The sequence below is a fragment of the Heptranchias perlo genome, chromosome 39, assembly GCF_035084215.1.
Source record: "Heptranchias perlo isolate sHepPer1 chromosome 39, sHepPer1.hap1, whole genome shotgun sequence".
Taxonomy (NCBI): domain Eukaryota; kingdom Metazoa; phylum Chordata; class Chondrichthyes; order Hexanchiformes; family Hexanchidae; genus Heptranchias; species Heptranchias perlo.
In genome coordinates this window covers 7,890,871-7,916,650 of record NC_090363.1, presented here as the reverse complement: position 1 = coordinate 7,916,650, position 25,780 = coordinate 7,890,871, and the positions used below count along the sequence as shown (strand labels likewise).

The window sequence follows — 25,780 nt, the reverse complement described above, 5'->3', positions numbered from 1 at the left end:
GGAGAGCCTGGCGCTGCGCCCCGCGGGGCAGGGGAGAGCCTGGCGCTGCGCCCCGCGGGGCAGGGGAGAGCCTGGCGCTGCGCCCCGCGGGGCAGGGGAGAGCCTGGCGCTGCGCCCCGCGGGGCAGGGGAGAGCCTGGCGCTGCGCCCCGCGGGGCAGGGGAGAGCCTGGCGCTGCGCCCCGCGGGGCAGGGGAGAGCCTGGCGCTGCGCCCCGCGGGGCAGGGGAGAGCCTGGCGCTGCGCCCCGCGGGGCAGGGGAGAGCCTGGCGCTGCGCCCCGCGGGGCAGGGGAGAGCCTGGCGCTGCGCCCCGCGGGGCAGGGGAGAGCCTGGCGCTGCGCCCCGCGGGGCAGGGGAGAGCCTGGCGCTGCGCCCCGCGGGGCAGGGGAGAGCCTGGCGCTGCGCCCCGCGGGGCAGGGGAGAGCCTGGCGCTGCGCCCCGCGGGGCAGGGGAGAGCCTGGCGCTGCGCCCCGCGGGGCAGGGGAGAGCCTGGCGCTGCGCCCCGCGGGGCAGGGGAGAGCCTGGCGCTGCGCCCCGCGGGGCAGGGGAGAGCCTGGCGCTGCGCCCCGCGGGGCAGGGGAGAGCCTGGCGCTGCGCCCCGCGGGGCAGGGGAGAGCCTGGCGCTGTGCCCTGTAGCCTGGTATGTTGGGGGTGGTGTGTTTGCAATGAGTCCTGCTGATTAATTTTTTTCCGTCGTGATCAGGAAGAAGTCCCCATCGCCACGGAAACTGTCAGGATCTGAAGAAGAAGAATGGGAAAAAGAAGAGAGGGATCGTTTGAAAGATCTGGAGGAGCGAGACGCCTTCGCTGAACGGATCAAACAGCGGGACAAGGATCGGACACGCAACATTCTGGAGCGCTCTGATAAGAAGGTAGGAGTATATTCGGAGAAGTCGGGAACGTAGGAACAGGGGGAGGCCATTCAGCCCCTCGAGCCTGTTCCGCTATTCAATTAGATCATGGCTGATCTGCACCTCAACTCCATCTACCCGCCTTGGTTCTGTAATCCTTAATACCAGCAGCTGGCATGTTACCCTGGTGAGGGGGAGGATTGAAGGTAGTGCAGGTCGAAGTTTGAGGGCTGATTTGTCATCTCCCCTCCTCAACCCCGCCAGTGGCCATTTCCTGTGGTCCATTCACTGTAAGGAAGCAGGTTCAGAAGATGAAAAGAGTGAACCCACTGCGCTGTGCAGCTGCTTCATACAGACCAGGAAGGCAGTCGAAGCCTCTGGGTTACGGAAGGACAACAGTCAGCCGAGCTCACTGCTCCTGATCGCTAGCCACTCACTCCTAGAAAGTGCCCGTATGTGGACATCGAGTGACGACAGGTTCGGGTTTGGCTGTGGTGCCTTCCAGTGTCAAATATCTTGCTGACACTGTCCGTGTTCACACTCGGGGAACAGTCACTAGGTGTGGTGCCTGAGAGTGAGTTACAGGCTGGAATCTAATCGAGGGGTTCAGATGGTTTATATATAGAATAATGGATACCTGGGAGTGAGTTACAGGCTGGAATCTAATCGAGGGGTTCAGATAGTTTATATATAGAATAATGGATACCCGGGAGTGAGTTACAGACTGGAATCTAATCGAGGGGTTCAGATGGTTTATATATAGAATAATGGATACCTGGGAGTGAGTTACAGACTGGAATCTAATCGAGGGGTTCAGATGGTTTATATATAGAATAATGGATACCTGGGAGTGAGTTGCAGGCTGGACTCTTAATGCTGGAGTTCAGGTGTAGACCAGGGTGTCTGTATGATCATACAAAGTGTGAGCTACGCGTTTAACGACTGACTCTGCTGTACTGCTTTCTCCTGTTTCAGGCCTATGAAGAAGCTCAGAAACGACTGAAGATGGGAGAAGAGGATCAGCGGGCAGTGGTACGACAAGCTGTGCTGTTTGCTTTCAGTCAGGGCGATGGAGGGCGTCATCTCTGTGTAGGCTCAGTGCTGCAGCTGGGCAGTTTGTGTTCAGCTGGGGGGAGATTCACTAACAGTGTTCTCGTTGTGTAAAGACGGAACAATGACTTTAACCTGCCTCAGCGCTGCCCCCTCCTGCTGCCTCCATGCGTACAGTGTCGTTCTATGGCAATGTCGGTGGAGAAGTAGATCTTCAGTTTGGTTTATAAAGTCGTGACTTGGTCGCCGGCCGGCTCGGTGGGCCGGTCGCCGACCTTCTACCTGTGGAACCTGGGTTCAACTCCGAGACAAACTGGGATGGATGTCTGGTGACTGTAAGGGTTTCAATGTGAAATGAATATATGAGCGTCCAATGCCCAAGGCACAGAACTGCCACCAATTTGAGAGCGATGTCACCCTGAGAGGCCGCAGGATGGCTGAAATGCAGATATGACCCACTGGTGTCAGTATGTGGTGTCCTTCTGGGTTGGGACCCGAGGCAAATTGATAGACAGTGCGGAGGGAGTTCTACCCTACATCTAACCCGTGCTGTACCTGCCCTGGGAGTGTTTGATGGGACCCTTTCATCTAACAGGTTCAGTACACCTGATGGTCACAGTGGGTGCCTGAAATGGAAGAAAGTTCCATTCTTCAGCACTGACATCCCTTCACTGCTGAGCACGAGGCTCCCCCCCCCCCCCCCCCCCCCCAAAAAAGGTGAAAGTTGTGCCACTCGCGGTGGGAAATGACGGCCAAATGAGATACTCGTGGGGGTGGGGGTGGGTGTGTGTGGGTGAGGTTGTGTGTCTGGGGTTTGGGTGAGGTTGTGTGGGTTTGGGTGAGGGTGTGCAGGGGGATGGGTGAGGTTGTGGGGATGGGTGGGGGGGGGGATGGGTGGTATGTGTGGGGGTGGGTGTGGGGGTGCGAGGTGGTGCCAGAGTGAGTGTAAAGCCACGCACTGCTCAGTGCCCGAAGTATCTGGTGGCTGTTAACCGATGTCTCTCCTCCAAGATCCCGGAACTGCGCAAGAAGTCACGGCGAGAGTACTTGGGCAAGCGAGAGCAGGAGAAGCTGGAGGATCTGGAGGCGGAAATCGTGGATGATGAGTACTTGTTCGCCTCGACTGACCTCAGCAAACGGGAGAAGCAGCAGCTGGAGTACAAGAAGCAAGTGCGGGACCTTGCCAGGGAGTACAAGGCAGCAGGAGATCAGGAAAAGCAGGAGACGAGCAATCGCTATTACATGCCCGAAGAGTCCCGCAACAAGGTGGGTACACGCTGGCACAGTGTGGGGGAGGGGGGCAAGTGCACCCGGGGGCACGTGTGTGGTGGGCCTTTCTGGGCAGTGTGTTTCATCTCATAGCTTGGGGTGTGTGGATGGGTTGGTGTCTTGAAGGGGATGAATGGCGTGCTGTCCCGGGGGGAGCGCACACGCGCGCCCTGCTGTCCCGGGGGGAGCGCACACGCGCGCCCTGCTGTCCCGGGGGGAGCGCACACGCGCGCCCTGCTGTCCCGGGGGGGGGGGGAGCGCGCGCGCGCCCTGCTGTCCCGGGGACTCCATGGTGTGATATCTCGGAATGTGTGCATGGTGTGGCGTCTGGGAGTGTGCCCGTGGAGTGATATCTGTGGGAACGTGAGTCATGTTTGTCAGTCCAGATTACATGCATAAATCTTGGGGTGAAACTTGAACAATATCCCTTCTGACCCAGAACGGGAGTGTTACCAGTTGAACCAAGCTGACACCGTCTCCAGTTATTCCCTGGCTTATTTTGTCTGAACCTTGGCCTGTAGCGGCTTGTAATTAGTCGCTGCCTCTGCCTGCTATTTGACCGACGATCGCAGTCCCCTTCCTCCCTTTGCTGCCGCTTCCGGCTCTGACCCCTCGTTGCGTGTCGCAGCTTTCATTTGTGCGTGATGTTCCCTTTGTGCCTCAAAAGAAAGTTCCGGATCGCTACGAGGAGCCCACGGCAGACGACAAACACGCCCCGCGGGATGAGCAGAAGCGCTGGGAGGAAGAGCACATGGATGCGGCACTGCTGAAGTTCGGGGCTCGGGACGCCCGGGAGCGCAACAAGCAGAAAGAGTACGAGTTTGTGATGGAGGAGGACGAGATGATTGACTTTGTGACCACTGTGACCATGCAAGGCACCGTGGCCAAGGTAAGGAGCTATGCTGGAGCCCGCAACCAAACAGAGTCTGCACGTCCCCCACCTGCCTTCATTCATCAGCTTGTCAAATACATAGAATTACATAGAATTTACAGCACAGAAACAGGCCGTTCGGCCCAACAGGTCTGCTGGTGTCCACGCTCCACACGAGCGTCCTCTCACCTTATTTCATCCAACCCTATCAGCATAACCTCCTATTCCTTTCTTCCTCATGTATTTATCTAGCTTCCCCTTAAATGCATCCATGCATTAACCACTCCCTGTGGTAGCGAGTTCCACTTTCTCACCACTCTCTGGGTAAAGAAGTTTCTCCTGAATTCCTCATTGGATTTATTAGTGGCTATCTTATATTTATGATCAAATTTTGTTTGATAACACTCCTCTGAAGCGCCTTGGGACGTTTTACTCAGTTAAAGGCACTATATAAATGCAAGATGTCGTTATTGTATCCCTAGTTCTGGTCTCCCCCACAAGTGGAAACATTTTCTCTACATCTACCCTATCAAACCCATTCATAATTTTAAAGACCTCCATCAGGTCACCCCTCAGCCTGTTCAGTCTTTCCTGATCGTTGTAATCTCTCGGTTCAATTATCATTCTTGTAAATCTTTTTGGGCTCCTTCTCCAGTGCCTCCAAATCCTTTTTATAATATGGAGACCAGAACTGTGCACAGTATTGTAGATGCAGCTACCTAATAAATATGTAGCCCGTGATGAGGAAAGGCTCAGTGACACACTGTGTGTTTGTTATAAGGTGGTACTGATCCATATAGACCGAAAAGCTCCGAGGTTCTGTGCTGAGATAGCTAATCTCGGGCAAGGATGCAGCAAGTGCCCTGCAATTTGCCTCTCTGGCCTGAGTTATAGAGGCAGGGAGGAAAAAAATCAGTAACGATTCGCCACTCCCGACTGCTACCCTGTAACTCCTGCTAGAAAGTCTGCTGTGTGGGAATCGGGTGAGGATAAGAACAGGCTCAGCTGTGAGGTGCCCCATGGTTGAATATACTGTCTAGGTTCACAAATGAGGATTGGTCACTCGGGTGAGTACTGTGCCCGTGGAGCTATGTCCCAAATGTTCCTATTGCTTTCTCCTGACCTCTAATTGGACCCGGGAAGGAGCAATTAGCCTCTAAATGACCTCAGGAAAGCACAGCGATTACAACTCGCGGCCCCAAAAGAATGCACCAGCTTGACGGAGATGCACCTTAGCAGCGGAGCAGTATATTGTGCGTCGCCTGGTATGTCAAGCCCATCCTTACAAAACAGCGTAGCTTCCAATTTACCAGGAGCAACGCCAGTAAAGCTGTACATCATTATTCCCGTCCAGAAACCTTACTTCGTGTTGTCGTGCCTTTCTATCAACATTCACCACTGTAAACCGCAATGTCAATATTTCCTATTAAGGTTCCCCATGTCAACAGTCACAGTGCAGTTGCAGTCTCTGGCCACTAGGTGGCTCTTTGGAGTGAGTTGCTGAAGACGTTCTCCCAGCTCCATCTCCATGTTGTAGTTAAATAAGTTTTAAAAAAAATATATAACGTCTTGCATTTATATAGCAACCTTAACGTAGTCAAACAAAACAGTTGATACCGAGCCACGTCATGAGATATTAGGACAGGTGACCAAAAGCTTGGTCAAAGGGGTAGGTCTTAAGGAGCATCTTAAAGGAGGAGAGAGAGGTGGAGAGGTTTAGGGAGGGAATTCCAGAGCTTAGGGCCTAGACAGCTGAAGGCACAGCTCCCAATGGTGGAGCGATTAAAATCAGGGATGCACAAGAGGCCAGAATTGGAGGAATGCAGAGATCTCGGTGGGTTGTAGGAGGTTAGAGAGATAGGGAGGGGACGAGGCCTTGGCGGGATTTGAAAACAAGGATGAGAATTTTAAAATTGAGGCGTTTGGGGACAATGTAACAACTGTGCATGGGCGACACCACAGGCAATCTTCCACTAATAGAGAAAATGAAATGGTTGGGTTATTCGACTTTGTGGGGCTACACATGGTAAAACGGTGTGCCTGAATTTCACCTGAAGTTCCAGTTTGACGTTGGCGGTGGAGAACCAGAAACGCTTTCTTCCTATTTCCAAATGGCTCTTCCCTCTTCACCAGGAAGAAGCAGCAAACATGTCAGAGGCACAGAAGCAGAAGATGTCGCTCCATGAGGTGAGGAGAAGTCTGCCCGTCTTCCCATACCGCCAGGACCTGCTGGCGGCCATCGCAGAGCACCAGATCCTGATCATTGAGGGCGAGACGGGATCCGGGAAAACAACCCAAATCCCCCAGTACCTGTACGAGGAGGTGAGCACCAGGAGCCGCTCGGTGCATGGGGGGTATTTGGAGGGGAGACGGTCCTGTGGGGGAGGGTGGGCGGGGCCACGGTCCTGTGGGGGAGGGTGGGCGGGGCCACGGTCCTGTGGGGGAGGGTGGGCGGGGCCACGGTCCTGTGGGGGAGGGTGGGCGGGGCCACGGTCCTGTGGGGGAGGGTGGGCGGGGCCACGGTCCTGTGGGGGAGGGTGGGCGGGGCCACGGTCCTGTGGGGGAGGGTGGGCGGGGCCACGGTCCTGTGGGGGAGGGTGGGCGGGGGCCACGGTCCGGTGGGGGAGGGTGGGCGGGGCCACGGTCCGGTGGGGGAGGGTGGGCGGGGCCACGGTCCGGTGGGGGAGGGTGGGCGGGGGCCACGGTCCGGTGGGGGAGGGTGGGCGGGGCCACGGTCCGGTGGGGGAGGGTGGGCGGGGCCACGGTCCGGTGGGGGAGGGTGGGCGGGGCCACGGTCCGGTGGGGGAGGGTGGGCGGGGCCACGGTCCGGTGGGGGAGGGTGGGCGGGGCCACGGTCCGGTGGGCGGGGCCACGGTCCTGTGGGCGAGGGTGGGCGGAGCCACGGCCCTGTGGGCGACCTATGGTAAACAGTGGGAGGGTAAAATATCTGCTGTAATTTAGTGCTAGAGACTCCCCAGCCTCCAGCAGTGATCCCTTTGTTTGCCTTCTCCCACACCTAGCAAGGTGCAGGCAACCTGAAGCAAGGTGTGTCTGTACTGGGGAGAGCACAGACAATTCTGACACTTCCTACAGTACTGAGGGAGAGCTGCACTGTCGGAGGTGCCGTCTTTCGGATGAGATGTTAAACCGAGGCCCCGTCAGCCATCTCGGATGGACATGAAAGATCCCACGGCACTATTCAAAAGAAATCTACCAAATTTGCATTTGAATGAACCCATATCCATACTACCTACTCCCAACGTCTCCCTGGGAGCCCGTTCCCTAGGTTAAAATTGCCCCCAATGTTTCCGCAGATCAGTTTAGCGGAGCTGCTGAACTGTTGGTTCCTGTGGCTGAATTGGTGCGTTACCTCGCATTCGTTCCCTGCTCTCCACGTTACTGAGCTTCGGTGCTGTCTCCACAGGGCTACACAGCCAAAGGGATGAAGATCGGATGCACGCAGCCCCGGCGAGTAGCAGCCATGAGCGTGGCGGCCCGAGTGGCGCAGGAAATCGGGGTCAAGCTGGGAAACGAGGTGAGTTGCCCCATTGCGTCGATCTGGGATAAAGCGAGGCTCCTGCCTGTGCTGGGGAGCGCAGAGCTGAGAACAACGTAACTCGGGAACGGGAGAGGTACTGATCTAAAGAGCTGTGCTTGGATTAATGACGGAGGTGGCCGCAGGGGAGAGTGACCAGGAATAAGTACAGGGGAGGGGCAGTGACTGAGAACAAGAATGAGGGAAACATAAACATAGAAAATAGGAGAAAGAGTAGGCCATTCGGCCCTTCGGGCCTGCTCCGCCATTCAAAATGATCATGGCTGATCGTCTAACTCAGTACCCTGTTCCCGCTTTTTCCCCATATCCCTTGATCCCTTCAGCATTAAGAAATATATCTATCTCCTTCTTGAATATATTTAATGACTTGGCCTCCACTGCCTTCTGTGGTAGAGAATTCCATAGGTTCACCATCCTCTGAGTGAAGAAATTTCTCCTCATCTTGTTTCTAAATGGCTTAACCCGTATCCTGAGACCGTGATCCCTGGTTCTGGACCCCCCCCCCCAGTCATCGGGAACATCCTCGCTCCATCTGGTCTATCTAGTCCTGTTAGAATTTTATATGTTTCAATGAGATCACCTCTCATTCTTCTAAAGGGAAGGGAAGAGTGACCGGGAATAATGACTAACAGTAACTGAGAATGAGAGTGGTGGTGGAGGAGAGTGACTGGGAATAATGAGAGGCAGTGACTGAGAATGAGGACAATCACTGGGAATAACAAAGGTGGGAGAAGCAACCTGAAATAATGATGGATAGAGGGAAACTGGCCAGGAATAATAACGGTTGGGGAAGGGTGTGACTGGGGAAAATGACAGGAGGGAGTGGTGACTGGAATAATGAGAGAGGGAAGATTCATTGGGCATAATATGAGGAGTTGATGGTTTTGCTGTGTAGAGTTAGCTGTCTGCTGCATGAATGTCTCCAGTTCCTATGTTTTGAGCTCATCCAAAACACTGCTGCCCGTTTCCTAACTCGCACCGAGTCCCGTTCACCCATCACCCCCTGTGCTCGCTGACCTACACTGGCTCCCGGTCCGGCAATGCCTCGATTTTAAAATTCTCATCCTTGTTTTCAAATCCCTCCGTGGCCTCGCCCCCCTCCCTATCTCTGTAACCCTCCTCCAGCCCTACAACCCTCCGAGATCTCTGCGCTCCTCCAATTCTGGCCTCTTGTGCATTCCCAATTTTAATCGCTCCACCATTGGTGACCGTGTCTTCAGCTGCCTCGGCCCTAAACTCTGGAATTCCCTCCCTGAACCTCTCCGCTTCTCTCTCCTCCTTTAAGACGCTTCTTAAAACCTACTTCTTCGACCAAGCTTTTGATCACCTGTCCTAATATCTCCTTATGTGGCTCGGTGTCAAATTTTGTTTGATAATCGCTCCTGTGAAGGGTCTTGGGATGTTTTACTATGTTAAAAGACGCTATATAAATGCAAGTTGTTGTTAATATGGGTAGCAGTGTGACTCCTGCCCGTGTATCTCCACAGGTCGGATACAGTATCCGGTTTGAAGATTGCACATCGGAACGAACTGTGCTAAAGTACATGACTGACGGGATGTTACTGCGGGAGTTCCTCACGGAGCCAGACCTGGCTGGATATAGGTGAGAAAGGGCCCCACCTGAGACGATAGCCGGCGGTAGGTTCCCTATTGTTGGAGTATCTCGTGTCTTAGGAGGAGTTTTAACCAGTGTGACCAACTGTGTACATTTCTCTCTGTTCACACTGTGCTGAGTAGTGAGAGAGAGAGAGAGAGAGTGAGAGTGTGTGTGTCTGTATTTCTCTTGCATAGTGCTGGGTAACATGTGTCTGTCTCTTTTCACACAGCGCTCTGGGTAACGTGTGTGACTGTCCCTTTTCACACAACGCTGGGTAACGTGTCTGTCCCTTTTCACACAGTGCTGGGTAACGTGTGTGTCTGTCTCTTTTCACACAGTGCTGGGTAACGTGTGTGTCTGTCTCTTTTCACACGGTGCTGGGTAACGTGTGTGTCTGTCTCTTTTCACACAGTGCTGGGTAACGTGTGTGTCTGTCTTTTCACACAGTGTTGGGTAACGTGTGTGTCTGTCTCTTTTCACACAGTGTTGGGTAACGTGTGTGTCTGTCTCTTTTCACACAGTGTTGGGTAACGTGTGTGTCTGTCTCTTTTCACACGGTGCTGGGTAACGTGTGTGTCTGTCTCTTTTCACACAGCGCTGGGTAATGTGTGTGTCTGTCTTTTCACACAGTGTTGGGTAACGTGTGTGTCTGTCTCTTTTCACACAGTGTTGGGTAACGTGTGTGTCTGTCTCTTTTCACACAGTGTTGGGTAACGTGTGTGTCTGTCTCTTTTCACACAGCGCTGGGTAACGTGTGTGTCTGTCCCTTTTCACACAGCGCTGGGTAACGTGTGTGTCTGTCCCTTTTCACACGGTGCTGGGTAACGTGTGTGTCTGTCTCTTTTCACACAGTGTTGGGTAACGTGTGTGTCTGTCTCTTTTCACACGGTGCTGGGTAATGTGTGTGTCTGTCTCTTTTCACACAGTGTTGGGTAACGTGTGTGTCTGTCTCTTTTCACACAGTGTTGGGTAACGTGTGTGTCTGTCTCTTTTCACACGGTGCTGGGTATCGTGTGTGTCTGTCTCTTTTCACACGGTGCTGGGTAACGTGTGTGTCTGTCTCTTTTCACACAGTGTTGGGTAATGTGTGTGTCTGTCTCTTTTCACACAGTGTTGGGTAACGTGTGTGTCTGTCTCTTTTCACACAGTGCTGGGTAACGTGTGTGTCTGTCTCTTTTCACACAGTGTTGGGTAACGTGTGTGTCTGTCTCTTTTCACACAGTGCTGGGTAACGTGTGTCTGTCTTTTCACACAGTGTTGGGTAACGTGTGTGTCTGTCTCTTTTCACACAGTGTTGGGTAACGTGTGTGTCTGTCTCTTTTCACACGGTGTTGGGTAACGTGTGTGTCTGTCTCTTTTCACACGGTGTTGGGTAACGTGTGTGTCTGTCTCTTTTCACACAGTGTTGGGTAACGTGTGTGTCTGTCTCTTTTCACACAGTGTTGGGTAACGTGTGTGTCTGTCTCTTTTCACACAGTGTTGGGTAACGTGTGTGTCTGTCTCTTTTCACACAGTGCTGGGTAACGTGTGTGTCTGTCTCTTTTCACACAGTGTTGGGTAACGTGTGTGTCTGTCTCTTTTCACACAGTGTTGGGTAACGTGTGTGTCTGTCTCTTTTCACACAGTGCTGGGTAACGTGTGTGTCTGTCTCTTTTCACACAGTGTTGGGTAACGTGTGTGTCTGTCTCTTTTCACACAGTGCTGGGTAACGTGTGTGTCTGTCTTTTCACACAGTGTTGGGTAACGTGTGTGTCTGTCTCTTTTCACACAGTGTTGGGTAACGTGTGTGTCTGTCTCTTTTCACACAGTGCTGGGTAACGTGTGTGTCTGTCTCTTTTCACACAGTGTTGGGTAACGTGTGTGTCTGTCTCTTTTCACACAGTGCTGGGTAACGTGTGTGTCTGTCTTTTCACACAGTGTTGGGTAACGTGTGTGTCTGTCTTTTCACACAGTGTTGGGTAACGTGTGTGTCTGTCTCTTTTCACACAGTGTTGGGTAACGTGTGTGTCTGTCTCTTTTCACACGGTGCTGGGTAACGTGTGTGTCTGTCTCTTTTCACACAGCGCTGGGTAATGTGTGTGTCTGTCTTTTCACACAGTGTTGGGTAACGTGTGTGTCTGTCTCTTTTCACACAGTGTTGGGTAACGTGTGTGTCTGTCTCTTTTCACACAGTGTTGGGTAACGTGTGTGTCTGTCTCTTTTCACACAGCGCTGGGTAACGTGTGTGTCTGTCCCTTTTCACACAGCGCTGGGTAACGTGTGTGTCTGTCCCTTTTCACACGGTGCTGGGTAACGTGTGTGTCTGTCTCTTTTCACACGGTGCTGGGTAATGTGTGTGTCTGTCTCTTTTCACACAGTGTTGGGTAACGTGTGTGTCTGTCTCTTTTCACACGGTGCTGGGTAACGTGTGTGTCTGTCTCTTTTCACACAGTGTTGGGTAATGTGTGTGTCTGTCTCTTTTCACACAGTGTTGGGTAACGTGTGTGTCTGTCTCTTTTCACACAGTGCTGGGTAACGTGTGTGTCTGTCTCTTTTCACACAGTGTTGGGTAACGTGTGTGTCTGTCTCTTTTCACACAGTGCTGGGTAACGTGTGTCTGTCTTTTCACACAGTGTTGGGTAACGTGTGTGTCTGTCTCTTTTCACACAGTGTTGGGTAACGTGTGTGTCTGTCTCTTTTCACACGGTGTTGGGTAACGTGTGTGTCTGTCTCTTTTCACACGGTGTTGGGTAACGTGTGTGTCTGTCTCTTTTCACACGGTGTTGGGTAACGTGTGTGTCTGTCTCTTTTCACACAGTGTTGGGTAACGTGTGTGTCTGTCTCTTTTCACACAGTGTTGGGTAACGTGTGTGTCTGTCTCTTTTCACACAGTGCTGGGTAACGTGTGTGTCTGTCTCTTTTCACACAGTGTTGGGTAACGTGTGTGTCTGTCTCTTTTCACACGGTGTTGGGTAACGTGTGTGTCTGTCTCTTTTCACACAGTGTTGGGTAACGTGTGTGTCTGTCTCTTTTCACACAGTGTTGGGTAACGTGTGTGTCTGTCCCTTTTCACACAGTGTTGGGTAACGTGTGTGTCTGTCTCTTTTCACACAGTGCTGGGTAACGTGTGTGTCTGTCTCTTTTCACACAGTGTTGGGTAACGTGTGTGTCTGTCTCTTTTCACACAGTGTTGGGTAACGTGTGTGTCTGTCTCTTTTCACACAGTGCTGGGTAACGTGTGTGTCTGTCCCTTTTCACACAGTGTTGGGTAATGTGTGTGTCTGTCTCTTTTCACACAGTGCTGGGTAACGTGTGTGTCTGTCCCTTTTCACACAGCGCTGGGTAACGTGTGTGTCTGTCTCTTTTCACACAGTGTTGGGTAACGTGTGTGTCTGTCTTTTCACACGGTGTTGGGTAATGTGTGTGTCTGTCTCTTTTCACACAGTGCTGGGTAACGTGTGTGTCTCTCTTTTCACACAGTGTTGGGTAACGTGTGTGTCTGTCCCTTTTCACACAGTGTTGGGTAATGTGTGTGTCTGTCTCTTTTCACACAGTGCTGGGTAACGTGTGTGTCTGTCCCTTTTCACACAGCGCTGGGTAACGTGTGTGTCTGTCCCTTTTCACACGGTGCTGGGTAACGTGTGTGTCTGTCTCTTTTCACACAGTGTTGGGTAACGTGTGTGTCTGTCTCTTTTCACACAGTGTTGGGTAACGTGTGTGTCTGTCTCTTTTCACACAGTGTTGGGTAACGTGTGTGTCTGTCTCTTTTCACACAGTGTTGGGTAACGTGTGTGTCTGTCTCTTTTCACACAGTGCTGGGTAACGTGTGTGTCTGTCTCTTTTCACACAGTGTTGGGTAACGTGTGTGTCTGTCTCTTTTCACACAGTGCTGGGTAACGTGTGTGTCTGTCTTTTCACACAGTGTTGGGTAACGTGTGTGTCTGTCTCTTTTCACACAGTGTTGGGTAACGTGTGTGTCTGTCTCTTTTCACACAGTGCTGGGTAACGTGTGTGTCTGTCTCTTTTCACACAGTGTTGGGTAACGTGTGTGTCTGTCCCTTTTCACACAGTGTTGGGTAATGTGTGTGTCTGTCTCTTTTCACACAGTGCTGGGTAACGTGTGTGTCTGTCCCTTTTCACACAGCGCTGGGTAACGTGTGTGTCTGTCCCTTTTCACACGGCGCTGGGTAACGTGTGTGTCTGTCTCTTTTCACACAGTGTTGGGTAACGTGTGTGTCTGTCTCTTTTCACACAGTGTTGGGTAACGTGTGTGTCTGTCTCTTTTCACACAGTGTTGGGTAACGTGTGTGTCTGTCTCTTTTCACACAGTGCTGGGTAACGTGTGTGTCTGTCTCTTTTCACACAGTGTTGGGTAACGTGTGTGTCTGTCTCTTTTCACACGGTGTTGGGTAACGTGTGTGTCTGTCTCTTTTCACACAGTGTTGGGTAACGTGTGTGTCTGTCTCTTTTCACACAGTGTTGGGTAACGTGTGTGTCTGTCTCTTTTCACACAGCGCTGGGTAACGTGTGTGTCTGTCCCTTTTCACACAGCGCTGGGTAACGTGTGTGTCTGTCCCTTTTCACACGGTGCTGGGTAACGTGTGTGTCTGTCTCTTTTCACACAGTGTTGGGTAACGTGTGTGTCTGTCTCTTTTCACATGGTGCTGGGTATCGTGTGTGTCTGTCTCTTTTCACACGGTGCTGGGTAACGTGTGTGTCTGTCTCTTTTCACACAGTGTTGGGTAACGTGTGTGTCTGTCTCTTTTCACACAGTGTTGGGTAACGTGTGTGTCTGTCTCTTTTCACACGGTGCTGGGTAACGTGTGTGTCTGTCTCTTTTCACACGGTGTTGGGTAACGTGTGTGTCTGTCTCTTTTCACACGGTGTTGGGTAACGTGTGTGTCTGTCTCTTTTCACACAGTGTTGGGTAACGTGTGTGTCTGTCTCTTTTCACACAGTGCTGGGTAACGTGTGTGTCTGTCTCTTTTCACACAGTGTTGGGTAACGTGTGTGTCTGTCTCTTTTCACACAGTGCTGGGTAACGTGTGTGTCTGTCCCTTTTCACACAGTGTTGGGTAATGTGTGTGTCTGTCTCTTTTCACACAGTGCTGGGTAACGTGTGTGTCTGTCCCTTTTCACACAGCGCTGGGTAACGTGTGTGTCTGTCTCTTTTCACACAGTGTTGGGTAACGTGTGTGTCTGTCTTTTCACACGGTGTTGGGTAATGTGTGTGTCTGTCTCTTTTCACACAGTGCTGGGTAACGTGTGTGTCTCTCTTTTCACACAGTGTTGGGTAACGTGTGTGTCTGTCCCTTTTCACACAGTGTTGGGTAATGTGTGTGTCTGTCTCTTTTCACACAGTGCTGGGTAACGTGTGTGTCTGTCCCTTTTCACACAGCGCTGGGTAACGTGTGTGTCTGTCCCTTTTCACACAGTGTTGGGTAACGTGTGTGTCTGTCTCTTTTCACACAGTGCTGGGTAACGTGTGTGTCTGTCTCTTTTCACACAGTGTTGGGTAACGTGTGTGTCTGTCTCTTTTCACACGGTGTTGGGTAACGTGTGTGTCTGTCTCTTTTCACACAGTGTTGGGTAACGTGTGTGTCTGTCTCTTTTCACACAGTGTTGGGTAACGTGTGTGTCTGTCTCTTTTCACACAGCGCTGGGTAACGTGTGTGTCTGTCCCTTTTCACACAGCGCTGGGTAACGTGTGTGTCTGTCCCTTTTCACACGGTGCTGGGTAACGTGTGTGTCTGTCTCTTTTCACACAGTGTTGGGTAACGTGTGTGTCTGTCTCTTTTCACATGGTGCTGGGTATCGTGTGTGTCTGTCTCTTTTCACACGGTGCTGGGTAACGTGTGTGTCTGTCTCTTTTCACACAGTGTTGGGTAACGTGTGTGTCTGTCTCTTTTCACACAGTGTTGGGTAACGTGTGTGTCTGTCTCTTTTCACACAGTGTTGGGTAACGTGTGTGTCTGTCCCTTTTCACACAGTGTTGGGTAACGTGTGTGTCTGTCTCTTTTCACACAGTGCTGGGTAACGTGTGTGTCTGTCTCTTTTCACACAGTGTTGGGTAACGTGTGTGTCTGTCTCTTTTCACACAGTGTTGGGTAACGTGTGTGTCTGTCTCTTTTCACACAGTGCTGGGTAACGTGTGTGTCTGTCCCTTTTCACACAGTGTTGGGTAATGTGTGTGTCTGTCTCTTTTCACACAGTGCTGGGTAACGTGTGTGTCTGTCCCTTTTCACACAGTGTTGGGTAACGTGTGTGTCTGTCCCTTTTCACACAGTGTTGGGTAATGTGTGTGTCTGTCCCTTTTCACACAGTGTTGGGTAATGTGTGTGTCTGTCTCTTTTCACACAGTGCTGGGTAACGTGTGTGTCTGTCCCTTTTCACACAGCGCTGGGTAACGTGTGTGTCTGTCTCTTTTCACACAGTGTTAGGTAACGTGTGTGTCTGTCTTTTCACACGGTGTTGGGTAATGTGTGTGTCTGTCTCTTTTCACACAGTGCTGGGTAACGTGTGTGTCTGTCTCTTTTCACACAGTGTTGGGTAACGTGTGTGTCTGTCCCTTTTCACACAGTGTTGGGTAATGTGTGTGTCTGTCTCTTTTCACACAGTGCTGGGTAACGTGTGTGTCTGTCCCTTTTCACACAGCGCTGGGTAATGTGTGTGTCTGTCCCTTTTCACACAGCGCTGGGTAATGTGTGTGTCTGTCCCTTTTCACACAGTGTTGGGTAACGAGTGTGTCTGTGTATTTATAGTGTTGTTATCATTGACGAAGCCCACGAGCGCACTCTTCACACCGACATCCTCTTCGGGCTGATTAAAGATATCTCCCGCTTCCGCCGTGACCTCAAGGTCCTGATTGCGAGCGCCACGCTGGACACCGAGAAGTTCTCCACTTTCTTCGACGAAGCTCCAATCTTTCGGATCCCCGGGCGGCGGTTCCCCGTCGACATTTACTATACAAAGGTACAGGGAGAGGAGGATGGGTGGGGGTGGTAAAGGAAACGGGGAGGCTGAGCGCATGTTCCCTGCTCCAGGGACTTCCGCACGGACTCAGGACCACTTGCTCCGAGAGTTTGGGGAGGAACTAACTGCCTCCCTCTGTTGTGCACAGTTGGTGACTGGACCATTGAGTGCAGTACTGTTACCACCAGGTAACCGTGCCGTGGCCTGATTAGCAGGCTGGTTGTTGCTGGACAGGAAACTGGTCATTGTGCTGGTAAACTGCACGGTTTTAGCTTGTTAAACCCCGGGAGTAACCCAGCGCACACTCCGTTCGAGGGCAGGGTGGGGGGGCAGGGCCCACAAATTCACAGCATTTGCTAACTGGTACCCAAGTTCTCCGGGCTTAGATAAGGATGTCAAGACCTTGGAGAGGGTGCAGAGGAGATTTGCTGGAATGATACAAGGGATGAGGGACACGAAAGACGCTGGGATTGTTGTCCTTAGAGCAGAGAAAGTTAAGGGGAAGTGGTCAAAATTAGGAGGGGGTTTTGACAGAGTAAATAAGGAGGAACTCTTTTCACTGGCGGGAGGCTACAGACTAGCAAAAGAGCCAGCGGGGGGAGGAGGAGGAGGATTTTTTTTACACAGTGAGTTGTTACAATCAGGAATGCACTGCCTGAAAGGGTGGTGGAAGCAGATTTAATAATAGCTTTCAAAAGGGAATTGGAAGGAAAAACTTTGCATGGCTATGGGGAGAAAACAGAGGAGCTGGACTAATTGTTCAGCTCTTTCAAAGAGCCGGCACAGCCACGACGGGCCGAATGCCCTCCTGTGCTGTAGGATTCTATAAGTAGGGGCGTCCCTATGGGGAAAGAGCGTGGCCCTCTATATTGGCAATTCCTCGATAGTTTGGTTTTCAGACTCTTAATCGCGGCGATGAGTTTCTGCACACGTGTCAGAGGCACCCGACTCGCAAAAATAAAAACCACAGATTAGAAAGATCCCGCGGTTACATAAGAACATAAGAAATAGGAGCAGGAGTAGGCCAATCGGCCCCTCGAGCCTGCTCCGCCATTCAATAAGATCATGGCTGATCTGATCCTCACCTCAAATCTAAATTCATGTCCAATTTCCTGCCCGCTCCCCGTAACTCCTAATTCTCTTTACTTCTATTGTAAACAATTTTACAACACCAAGTTATAGTCCAGCAATTTTATTTTAAATTCACAAGCTTTCGGAGATTTTCTCCTTCCTCAGGCAAATGTTTCAAGGGCTCCTTGAAGCCTACGCATTTATACATATAGAACAATACATGGTGTTTACAGACTGCCCCTGCAACTGCCCGTTGCCTAGGCAATCACCGTGTTCAGACAGAGAGGTGTCACCTGCAGAACCCCCGAATACACATTCAACAAAAAAACAAACAGGGAAAAAAAACAGAGAAAAAAAACACAGAGAGAGGCAGAAACATCCGGAAGGCAGAGAGAGCCAGCAAATGACCCATTATATTAAAAACAGATAACATTTGTTCGCTGGTGGGGTAACGTGTAGCGTGACATGAACCCAAGATCCCGGTTGAGGCCGTCCTCATGGGTGCGGAACTTGGCTATCAATTTCTGCTCGACGATTTTGCGTTGTCGTGTGTCTCGAAGGCCGCCTTGGAGTACGCTTACCCGAAGGTCGGTGGATGAATGTCCATGACTGCTGAAGTGTTCCCCGACTGGGAGGGAACCCTCCTGTTTGGCGATTGTTGCGCGGTGTCCGTTCATCCGTTGTCGCAGCGTCTGCATGGTCTCGCCAATGTACCATGCTCTGGGGCATCCTTTCCTGCAACGTATGAGGTAGACAACGTTGGCCGAGTCACAGGAGTATGAACCATGCACCTGGTGGGTGGTGTCCTCTCGTGTGATGGTGGTATCTGTGTCGATGATCTGGCATGTCTTGCAGAGGTTACCGTGGCAGGGTTGTGTGGCGTCGTGGACGCTGTTCTCTTGAAAGCTAGGTAATTTGCTGTGAACGATGGTCTGTTTGAGGTTGGGTGGCTGTTTAAAGGCGAGTAGTGGAGGTGTGGGGATGGCCATAGCGAGGTGTTTGTCCTCATTGATGACATGTTGAAGGCTGCGGAGAACATGGCGTAGTTTCTCCGCTCCGGGGAAGTACTGGACGACAAAGGGTACTCTGTTGGTTGCGTCCCGTGTTAGTCTCCTGAGGAGGTCTATGCGATTTTTTGCTGTGGCCCATCGGAACTGTCGATCGATGAGTCGAGCGTCATATCCCGTTCTTACTAGGGTGTCTTTCAGCGTCTGTAGGTGTCCATCGCGTTCCTCCTCGTCTGAGCAGACCCTGTGTATTCGCAGGGCCTGTCCATAGGGGATGGCCTCTTTGACGTGGTTAGGGTGGAAGCTGGAAAAGTGGAGCATCGTGAGGTTGTCCGTGGGCTTGCGGTAGAGTGAGGTGCTGAGGTGCCCGTCTTTGATGGAGATTCGTGTGTCCAAGAAAGAAACTGATTCTGAGGAGTAGTCCATGGTGAGCTTGATGGTGGGATGGAACTTGTTGATGTTATCGTGTAGTCTCTTTAGTGATTCCTTGCTGTGGGTCCATAGAAAGAAAATGTCGTCGATGTATCTGGTGTATAGTGTTGGTTGGAGGTCTTGTGCAGTGCATGCAGACGCTGCGACAACGGATGAACGGACACCGCGCAACAATCGCCAAACAGGAGGGTTCCCTCCCAGTCGGGGAACACTTCAGCAGTCATGGACATTCATCCACCGACCTTCGGGTAAGCGTACTCCAAGGCGGCCTTCGAGACACACGACAACGCAAAATCGTCGAGCAGAAATTGATAGCCAAGTTCCGCACCCATGAGGACGGCCTCAACCGGGATCTTGGGTTCATGTCACGCTACACGTTACCCCACCAGCGAACAAATGTTATCTGTTTTTAATATAATGGGTCATTTGCTGGCTCTCTCTGCCTTCCGGATGTTTCTGCCTCTCTCTGTGTTTTTTTTCTCTGTTTTTTTTCCCTGTTTGTTTTTTTGTTGAATGTGTATTCGGGGGTTCTGCAGGTGACACCTCTCTGTCTGAACACGGTGATTGCCTTGGCAACGGGCAGTTGCAGGGGCAGTCTGTAAACACCATGTATTGTTCTATATGTATAAATGCGTAGGCTTCAAGGAGCCCTTGAAACATTTGCCTGAGGAAGGAGAAAATCTCCGAAAGCTTGTGAATTTAAAATAAAATTGCTGGACTATAACTTGGTGTTGTAAAATTGTTTACAATTGTCAACCCCAGTCCATCACCGGCATCTCCACATCTTTACTTCTAGGAAACTGTCTATTTCTGTTTTAAATTTATTTAATGATGTAGCTTCCACAGCTTCCTGGGGCAGCAAATTCCACAGACCTACTACCCTCTGAGTGAAGAAGTTTCTCCTCATCTCAGTTTTGAAAGAGCAGCCCCTTATTCTAAGATTATGCCCCCTAGTTCTAGTTTCACCCATCCTTGGGAACATCCTTACCGCATCCACCCGATCAAGCCCCTTCACAATCTTATATGTTTCAATAAGATCGCCTCTCATTCTTCTGAACTCCAATGAGTAGAGTCCCAATCTACTCAACCTCTCCTCATATGTCCACCCCCTCATCCCCAGGATTAACCGAGTGAACCTTCTTTGTACTGCCTCGAGAGCAAGTTGATCCCCGGTCTGTGCCATTGCCTGATCTCAGCTGGAGCAGCAGTTAGGTTGCCACAATTGGCCTCACCAGCACTGGGCTGAGGAGGGTAAAATCAGCCAGGCTTGCTGCTCCTGTGCCAGTGACCCCTGCTGGAAAGCGTATTTATAGACAGAAGGTGAGAGCATAATTGGGTGTGAATACAGTGACCCCCCCCCCACCGCGGTTGAATATCTCGCTGATGCTCAGTGGGTAGCACTCTTGCCTCGGAGTCAGAAGGTTGTGGGTTCAAGTCCCGCTCCAGAGACTGGAGCACAAAATCTAGGCCGACACTCCCAGTGCCACTGCTGAGGGAGTGCTGCACTGTTGGAGGTGCCGTCTTTCAGAAGAGACTTTAAACTGATACCCCATCTGCCCCTCTCAGGTGGACGCAAAGGATCCCCTGGCACTATTTTGAAGAAGAGCAGTGAACCTCTCCCCGGTGTCCTGGCCAATATTTACCCCGCAACCAACATTAAAAAAAAGATTATCTGGCCATTATCACGTTGCTGTTTGTGGGATCTTGCTGTGCGCTGCAACATTTCCTATATTACAACAGTGACTACACTTCAAAAATACTTCATTGGCTGTAAAGTGCTTTGATACATCCTGAGGCTGTGAAAACCACTATATAAATGCAAGTAGTTCTTCAGTGCCCAGAAAAGAATTGACTTGAAAATACGATTTGCTGGAGTAGAGTTTTGTTGACCGACAGTCCCTGTTGCTCTTCCCTTAGGCTCCCGAAGCGGACTATCTGGAAGCCTGTGTGGTTTCCGTCCTACAGATTCACGTCACTCAAGTTCCCGGCGACATTCTGGTGTTCCTCACTGGTCAGGTAAGGAGCTCACTGGTCAATAAATCCACAGGCTGACGAGATTAGTTCTCACTGGTACCCAGTCTTAGTTGTCGTGAGTCAGACCTGGTGCCTTTTGATACCCAGTGTTGGGTTTGTTTTAGTCCCAGTGTTGATTTGTGCTGAGTCAGACCTGGTGCCCGTTGATACCCAGTGTTGGGTTTGTGTTAATCCCAGTGTTGATTTGTGCTGACTGCTCTGTTTCCGTTGCAGGAGGAGATTGAGACCACCTGCGAGATGTTACAGGAACGATGCCGCCGACTGGGCTCCAAGATCGCCGAACTACTGGTGCTACCGATTTATGCCAACCTTCCCTCGGACATGCAGGCAAAAATCTTTGACCCTACCCCGCCAGGTGCCAGGAAGGTGAGGAACCACACGCAAACAATAAGACTGTTCAAATTTTGCGGACTGGAGGTTTAGGAACAGCAGCCCCCAGCGAGCGGGCGAGGTTTCCCCGTGTTAATAGCCTGCTCATGTGCAATGTTCAAGAGCCTTCATCCTGAGAATGAGGAAGAGAGTGCCTGTAACTCCCAAGCCTCGACTGAGGCTGCCTCCAGGGACATTGCGCCTCTGCCCGCACCCCCCCGAACGCGGAACCGTTCTGCGACCGAGTACGACTTGTTCTATTAACACAAACACTTTTTCTGTTCCCCCGGTCTCCTCTCAGGTCGTCATAGCCACTAACATCGCGGAGACCTCCCTAACGATCGACGGGATCATCTACGTGATCGACCCCGGGTTCTGCAAGCAGAAGAGTTACAACGCACGCACGGGGATGGAGTCTCTGATCGTCACACCCTGCTCCAAGGTAAGTACCAAGGCGGCCCCTTCAACTGATAACTGTTAGAGATTTAAGAAAACGCCATAAGTCTGAAAAAGACGTTAAAAGAAAGAAAGACACGACCTCAGGACGTCCAAACGCTTTACAGCGAATTAAGTACTTTTGAAGTGTAGTCACTGCTATAATGTTGGAAACGTGGCAGCCAATTTGTGCACAGCAAGCTCCCACAAACAGCAACGTGAGAATGACCAGATAATCAGTTAAGGTGATGTTGGTTGAGGGATAAACTCCCCTGCTCTTCTTCAAAATAGTGGCACAGGACCTTTTACGCCCACCTGAGAGGGATGACGGGGGCTTGGCTTAACCTCTCATCCGAAAGACGGCACCTCCGACAGTGCAGCTCTCCCTCAGTACTGCACTGGGAGTGTCAGCCTAGATGAACCCATGACCTTCTGACTACCAGAGGCGAGAGTGCTACCCACTGAGCCACGGCTGACACCAACAGACATTAAGTCCATTGGAAGCAAGACAAGTTGATGTTTAGGGAGTGGGAGTAAATGTTGTGGGACACGAGCCTCGTGTGGTGCCGGGGGACGAGCCTCCAGCAGCAATTACTGTGGGGGAACTCGCCTGGAGTGTTACCGTACGAGGAACATTTACCCGTTGGGCATTTGGTCAGTGTCCAATGCAGCTGTCGCGGTTTCCAGCTCTAATGGCTGGGATTTTCCACTTCAGCGATCCCAGTTCACGTCCAGAGTTCTGCAGTCCCGACCCCTGATTTTCCCACCATTGGAATTAACGTTTGGGGAAACTCTGGCACGGAAAGCGGAGGACGGTGTGATGACCAGTCGTGGGTGCTCTAATCCCCTTGAGCGCTTGCCGCCTTGTGTTTCCAGGCCTCGGCTAATCAGCGAGCCGGGAGGGCGGGCCGCGTGGCAGCGGGAAAGTGCTTCCGACTCTACACGGCGTGGGCCTTCAAGCACGAGATGGAGGAAACGACCGTCCCAGAGATACAGCGAACAAACCTGGGCAACGTGGTGCTGCTACTGAAGAGCTTAGGTAAGGAAACAAAGATCTTGTCTTTGTAAAACTGTGGAAGGTGTTGTCCTTCAAGGCCTTGCCAGCCTGTTCCCTGGTGATTCAGGAGGGCATTAAAGATCCCATGGCATTATTTCTCTCCTGAAGGTGCTGACACTTGCTGCAGTAAGGTCCCTCCGGTACCTCCGAACAACAACAGCTTGCATTTATGCAGCGCCATTAACGTAGTGAAACTTCCCCAAGGCACTTCACAGGAGCGATTATTGAACAAGATTTGACACCGAGTCACACAAGGAGATATTAGGACAGGTGACCAAAAGCTTGGTCAAAGAGGTAGGTTTTAAGGAGCGCCTTAAAGAAGGAGAGAGAGAGGCGGAGAGGTTTAGGGAGGGAATTCCAGAGCTTAGGGCCCAGGCAGTTGAAGGCACGGCCGCCAGTGGTGGAGCGATGGAAATCAGGGACCTGCAAGAAGCCAAAATTGGAGGTGCGCAGAGATCTCGGAGGGTTGTAGGGCTGGAGGAGGTTACAGAGATGGGGAGGGGGGGGCGAGGCCGCGGAGGGATTTGAAAACAAGGATGGGAATTTTTATATCGAGGCGTTCCCGGAGCGGGAACCATTGTAGGTCAGCGCGCACAGAGGTGATGGGTAAACAGGACTTGGGTGCTCCCCTCATCTCCCTATCACACACCTGAACTCATAAAAGTGCAGCGCTGACAACTATTCTTTTGTGTGTAAAAGCTTATGACCGACAGGGAGTTTCAGTCACAGACATTTCAAAGACATCTATTCCTGAGAAAGATTTCCTGACACCTATTTGTTTACATATTGTTTTATTCAGTTTGGACAACTTGATTAGTAAACCAGAGGGCTGGATGAATAATCCAGAGAATGAGTTCAAATCCCACCATGGTAGTTTGAGAATTTTAATTCAGTTATAAAAAAAATAATAGATCAGGAATGAAGAGCTGGTGTCAGTAAAAGTGACCGTGAACCTGTCGGCTTGTCTTAAAAACCCAACTGGCTCACTAATGTCCTTTAGGGAAGGAAACCTGCCGTCCTTACCCGGTCTGGCCTACATGTGACTCCACTCCCACACCGATGTGGTTGTCTCCGGGCCGCCCTCTGCCTCCGGGCCGCCCTCTGTCGTGGCCGAGCAAACCATTCAGTGTGTATCAAACTGCTACAAAGAATATGGCCTGCAGCAGTTCAGGAAGTCAGCCCACCACAACCTTCACAGGGCAACTGGGGACGGGCAATAAATGCCGGCCTTGCCAGCAACGCCCACACCCCGAGAATGAATTTGAGCCCATGTACCTCGGGTGAAAGGTCAGGTGCAATGTCGCTGCATTGATCATGTCTCCAGTTCCTCGACGTAATCGAGAATGGTTGCAGAAACCGGCCAGTGGTTTTGTCCAGCAAGCGATCTCCGTCTCCCTGCCTGGACCCCCCGTCGCGACGGACAGACGCGTCTGTGTTATTTACTGCCCGCCTCACAACGAGGGAGCATGTTTCACACCTGCGTTCTTCTCCCTTTCAGGAATCAACGACTTGATCCACTTTGATTTCATGGACCCCCCTCCTCACGAGACCCTTGTGCTGGCCTTGGAGCAGCTGTACGCCCTGGGAGCACTCAACCACCTCGGAGAGCTGACCAAGGTAACGCAGACGCCTGGGATGGGTGGGATTGCAGGGTTTGGTGGCCCTCTTCCTCACCTGCTCCTCTGAACTTCCCTTTCTTGTCTCTTCTCCCCGTCCAAGCTGCAAAGACCTCATCCCTTGTATTCTTCATCCTCACTGTGACGAAATCATTTTCTACTTCTGTCGATCTTTTAACCACCTTCAGACCTGCCTGCTATAATCCGCAAGCTTTTAAAACCCAAGCTTAGTGTCATCTTAACATTTCTAATAATAAGTCTTACGTATGTTTTAATAGTTTGGTACAGGAGTATGGCAGTCACTTTAAGTGTTAGGTGCTGCTAGCTGCTTCCTCAAGCTGTAGAGAATGCACATTACGGTCTGATACGCAAAAGGTCACTTCAAAGCAGGAGTGTGGGACTAATTGGATAGCTCTTCCAAAGAGCCAGCACAGGCATGATGGGTCGAACGGCCTCCTTTTGTGCTGCATCATTCTATTTGCATCAGCCCTGGTGCTGCTGTTGTGCGGGTTCGATTTATCTGTGTCGTTTAATATTTTATACACCTCAACGAGATCGCTTTTGGCTTTTCACCTGGTTCCCTCAATGTTTAAGGTGCCGTGTTTTCCAACAGCGTTCCTTCTCCCTGCCTTGTCCGTTGCCCCCTGCTCCCGTTCCCGATCCCGGGCGGCGTTCTCGTGTGCCATCGTCCCTAACTTGTTGCCCTTGTCTCCGTGTCGTTCCAGCTTGGCCGCAGGATGGCAGAGCTCCCGGTGGACCCCATGCTGTCTAAGATGATCCTGGCAGCAGAGAGGTGAGTGTTGGTCAGTGCTGTTATCGGGCAGTCAGCACAATGGGCAAGGGAGGGAAACGGCCATTCAGCTTATCGAGGCTTGTTCCTCTAGTGATCTTAACTCCCACAGCTGAGCAACCAACTGCTTCGAACACCCCTAACATTTATCTCTTGCTACCCTCCTGGGAGATTAATTCAAATATCCTGACATCTGTTTTAATTTTATTTTTAACCAAGTAAACGTTCTCTGGTTCTTTTCTCTTCCTACATTACAACAGTGACTTCAAAAGTACTTCATTAATTGTAAAGCACTTTGAGACGTCCTGAGGTCAAGAAAGGCGCTTTATAAATGCAAGTCTTTCTTTCTATCTGTAATATTTTATATACCTCTGAGATCTTCCCCATGCCCACCATCACTTGACTATAAAGTTTGATTAGCCTTCTCTAATCTTCACAGTTTATTCCTTTTAAAGAAAGAACTTGCATTTATATCGTGCCTTTCACGACCTCAGGACGTCCCAAAGCGCTTTACAGCCAATGAAGTGTTTTTGTATTATAGTCACTGTTGTAAAGTAGGAAACATGGCAGCCAATTTGAGCACAGCAAGATCCCACAAACAACAATGTGATAATGACGGGATAATGTTGGTTGAGGGATAATGTATTGTCCAGGACACTGGGGCGAACTCCTCTGCTCCTCTTTGAAATAGTGCTGTGGGATCTTTTACATCCACCTGAGAGGGCAGGGCAGACGGGGCCTCGGTTTAACATCTCATCCGAAAGACGGCACCTCCGACAGTCTTATGGATCAGGCTTGCTGCTCTGCTCTGCACCCTCTCCAAAGC

General features: G+C 51.3%; 1 protein-coding gene across 2 annotated transcripts in view; it reads left to right on the top strand.

Moving 5' to 3' along the window:
- The window catches only part of dhx16 (DEAH (Asp-Glu-Ala-His) box polypeptide 16), a 37,795-nt gene that overhangs the window by 4,718 nt on the left and 7,297 nt on the right, over positions 1–25,780 (top strand). For both annotated transcript variants that reach the window (XM_067974017.1, XM_067974018.1), the window contains 14 exons: positions 702–870; positions 1,825–1,881; positions 2,911–3,165; positions 3,836–4,057; positions 6,173–6,361; positions 7,464–7,574; positions 9,083–9,198; positions 15,933–16,143; positions 20,571–20,669; positions 20,901–21,053; positions 21,358–21,498; positions 22,368–22,530; positions 24,047–24,165; positions 24,890–24,957. In XM_067974017.1, coding sequence (XP_067830118.1) covers positions 702–870; positions 1,825–1,881; positions 2,911–3,165; positions 3,836–4,057; positions 6,173–6,361; positions 7,464–7,574; positions 9,083–9,198; positions 15,933–16,143; positions 20,571–20,669; positions 20,901–21,053; positions 21,358–21,498; positions 22,368–22,530; positions 24,047–24,165; positions 24,890–24,957 — 2,073 coding nt within the window. The remainder of the gene's footprint in view (positions 1–701; positions 871–1,824; positions 1,882–2,910; positions 3,166–3,835; positions 4,058–6,172; positions 6,362–7,463; positions 7,575–9,082; positions 9,199–15,932; positions 16,144–20,570; positions 20,670–20,900; positions 21,054–21,357; positions 21,499–22,367; positions 22,531–24,046; positions 24,166–24,889; positions 24,958–25,780) is intronic.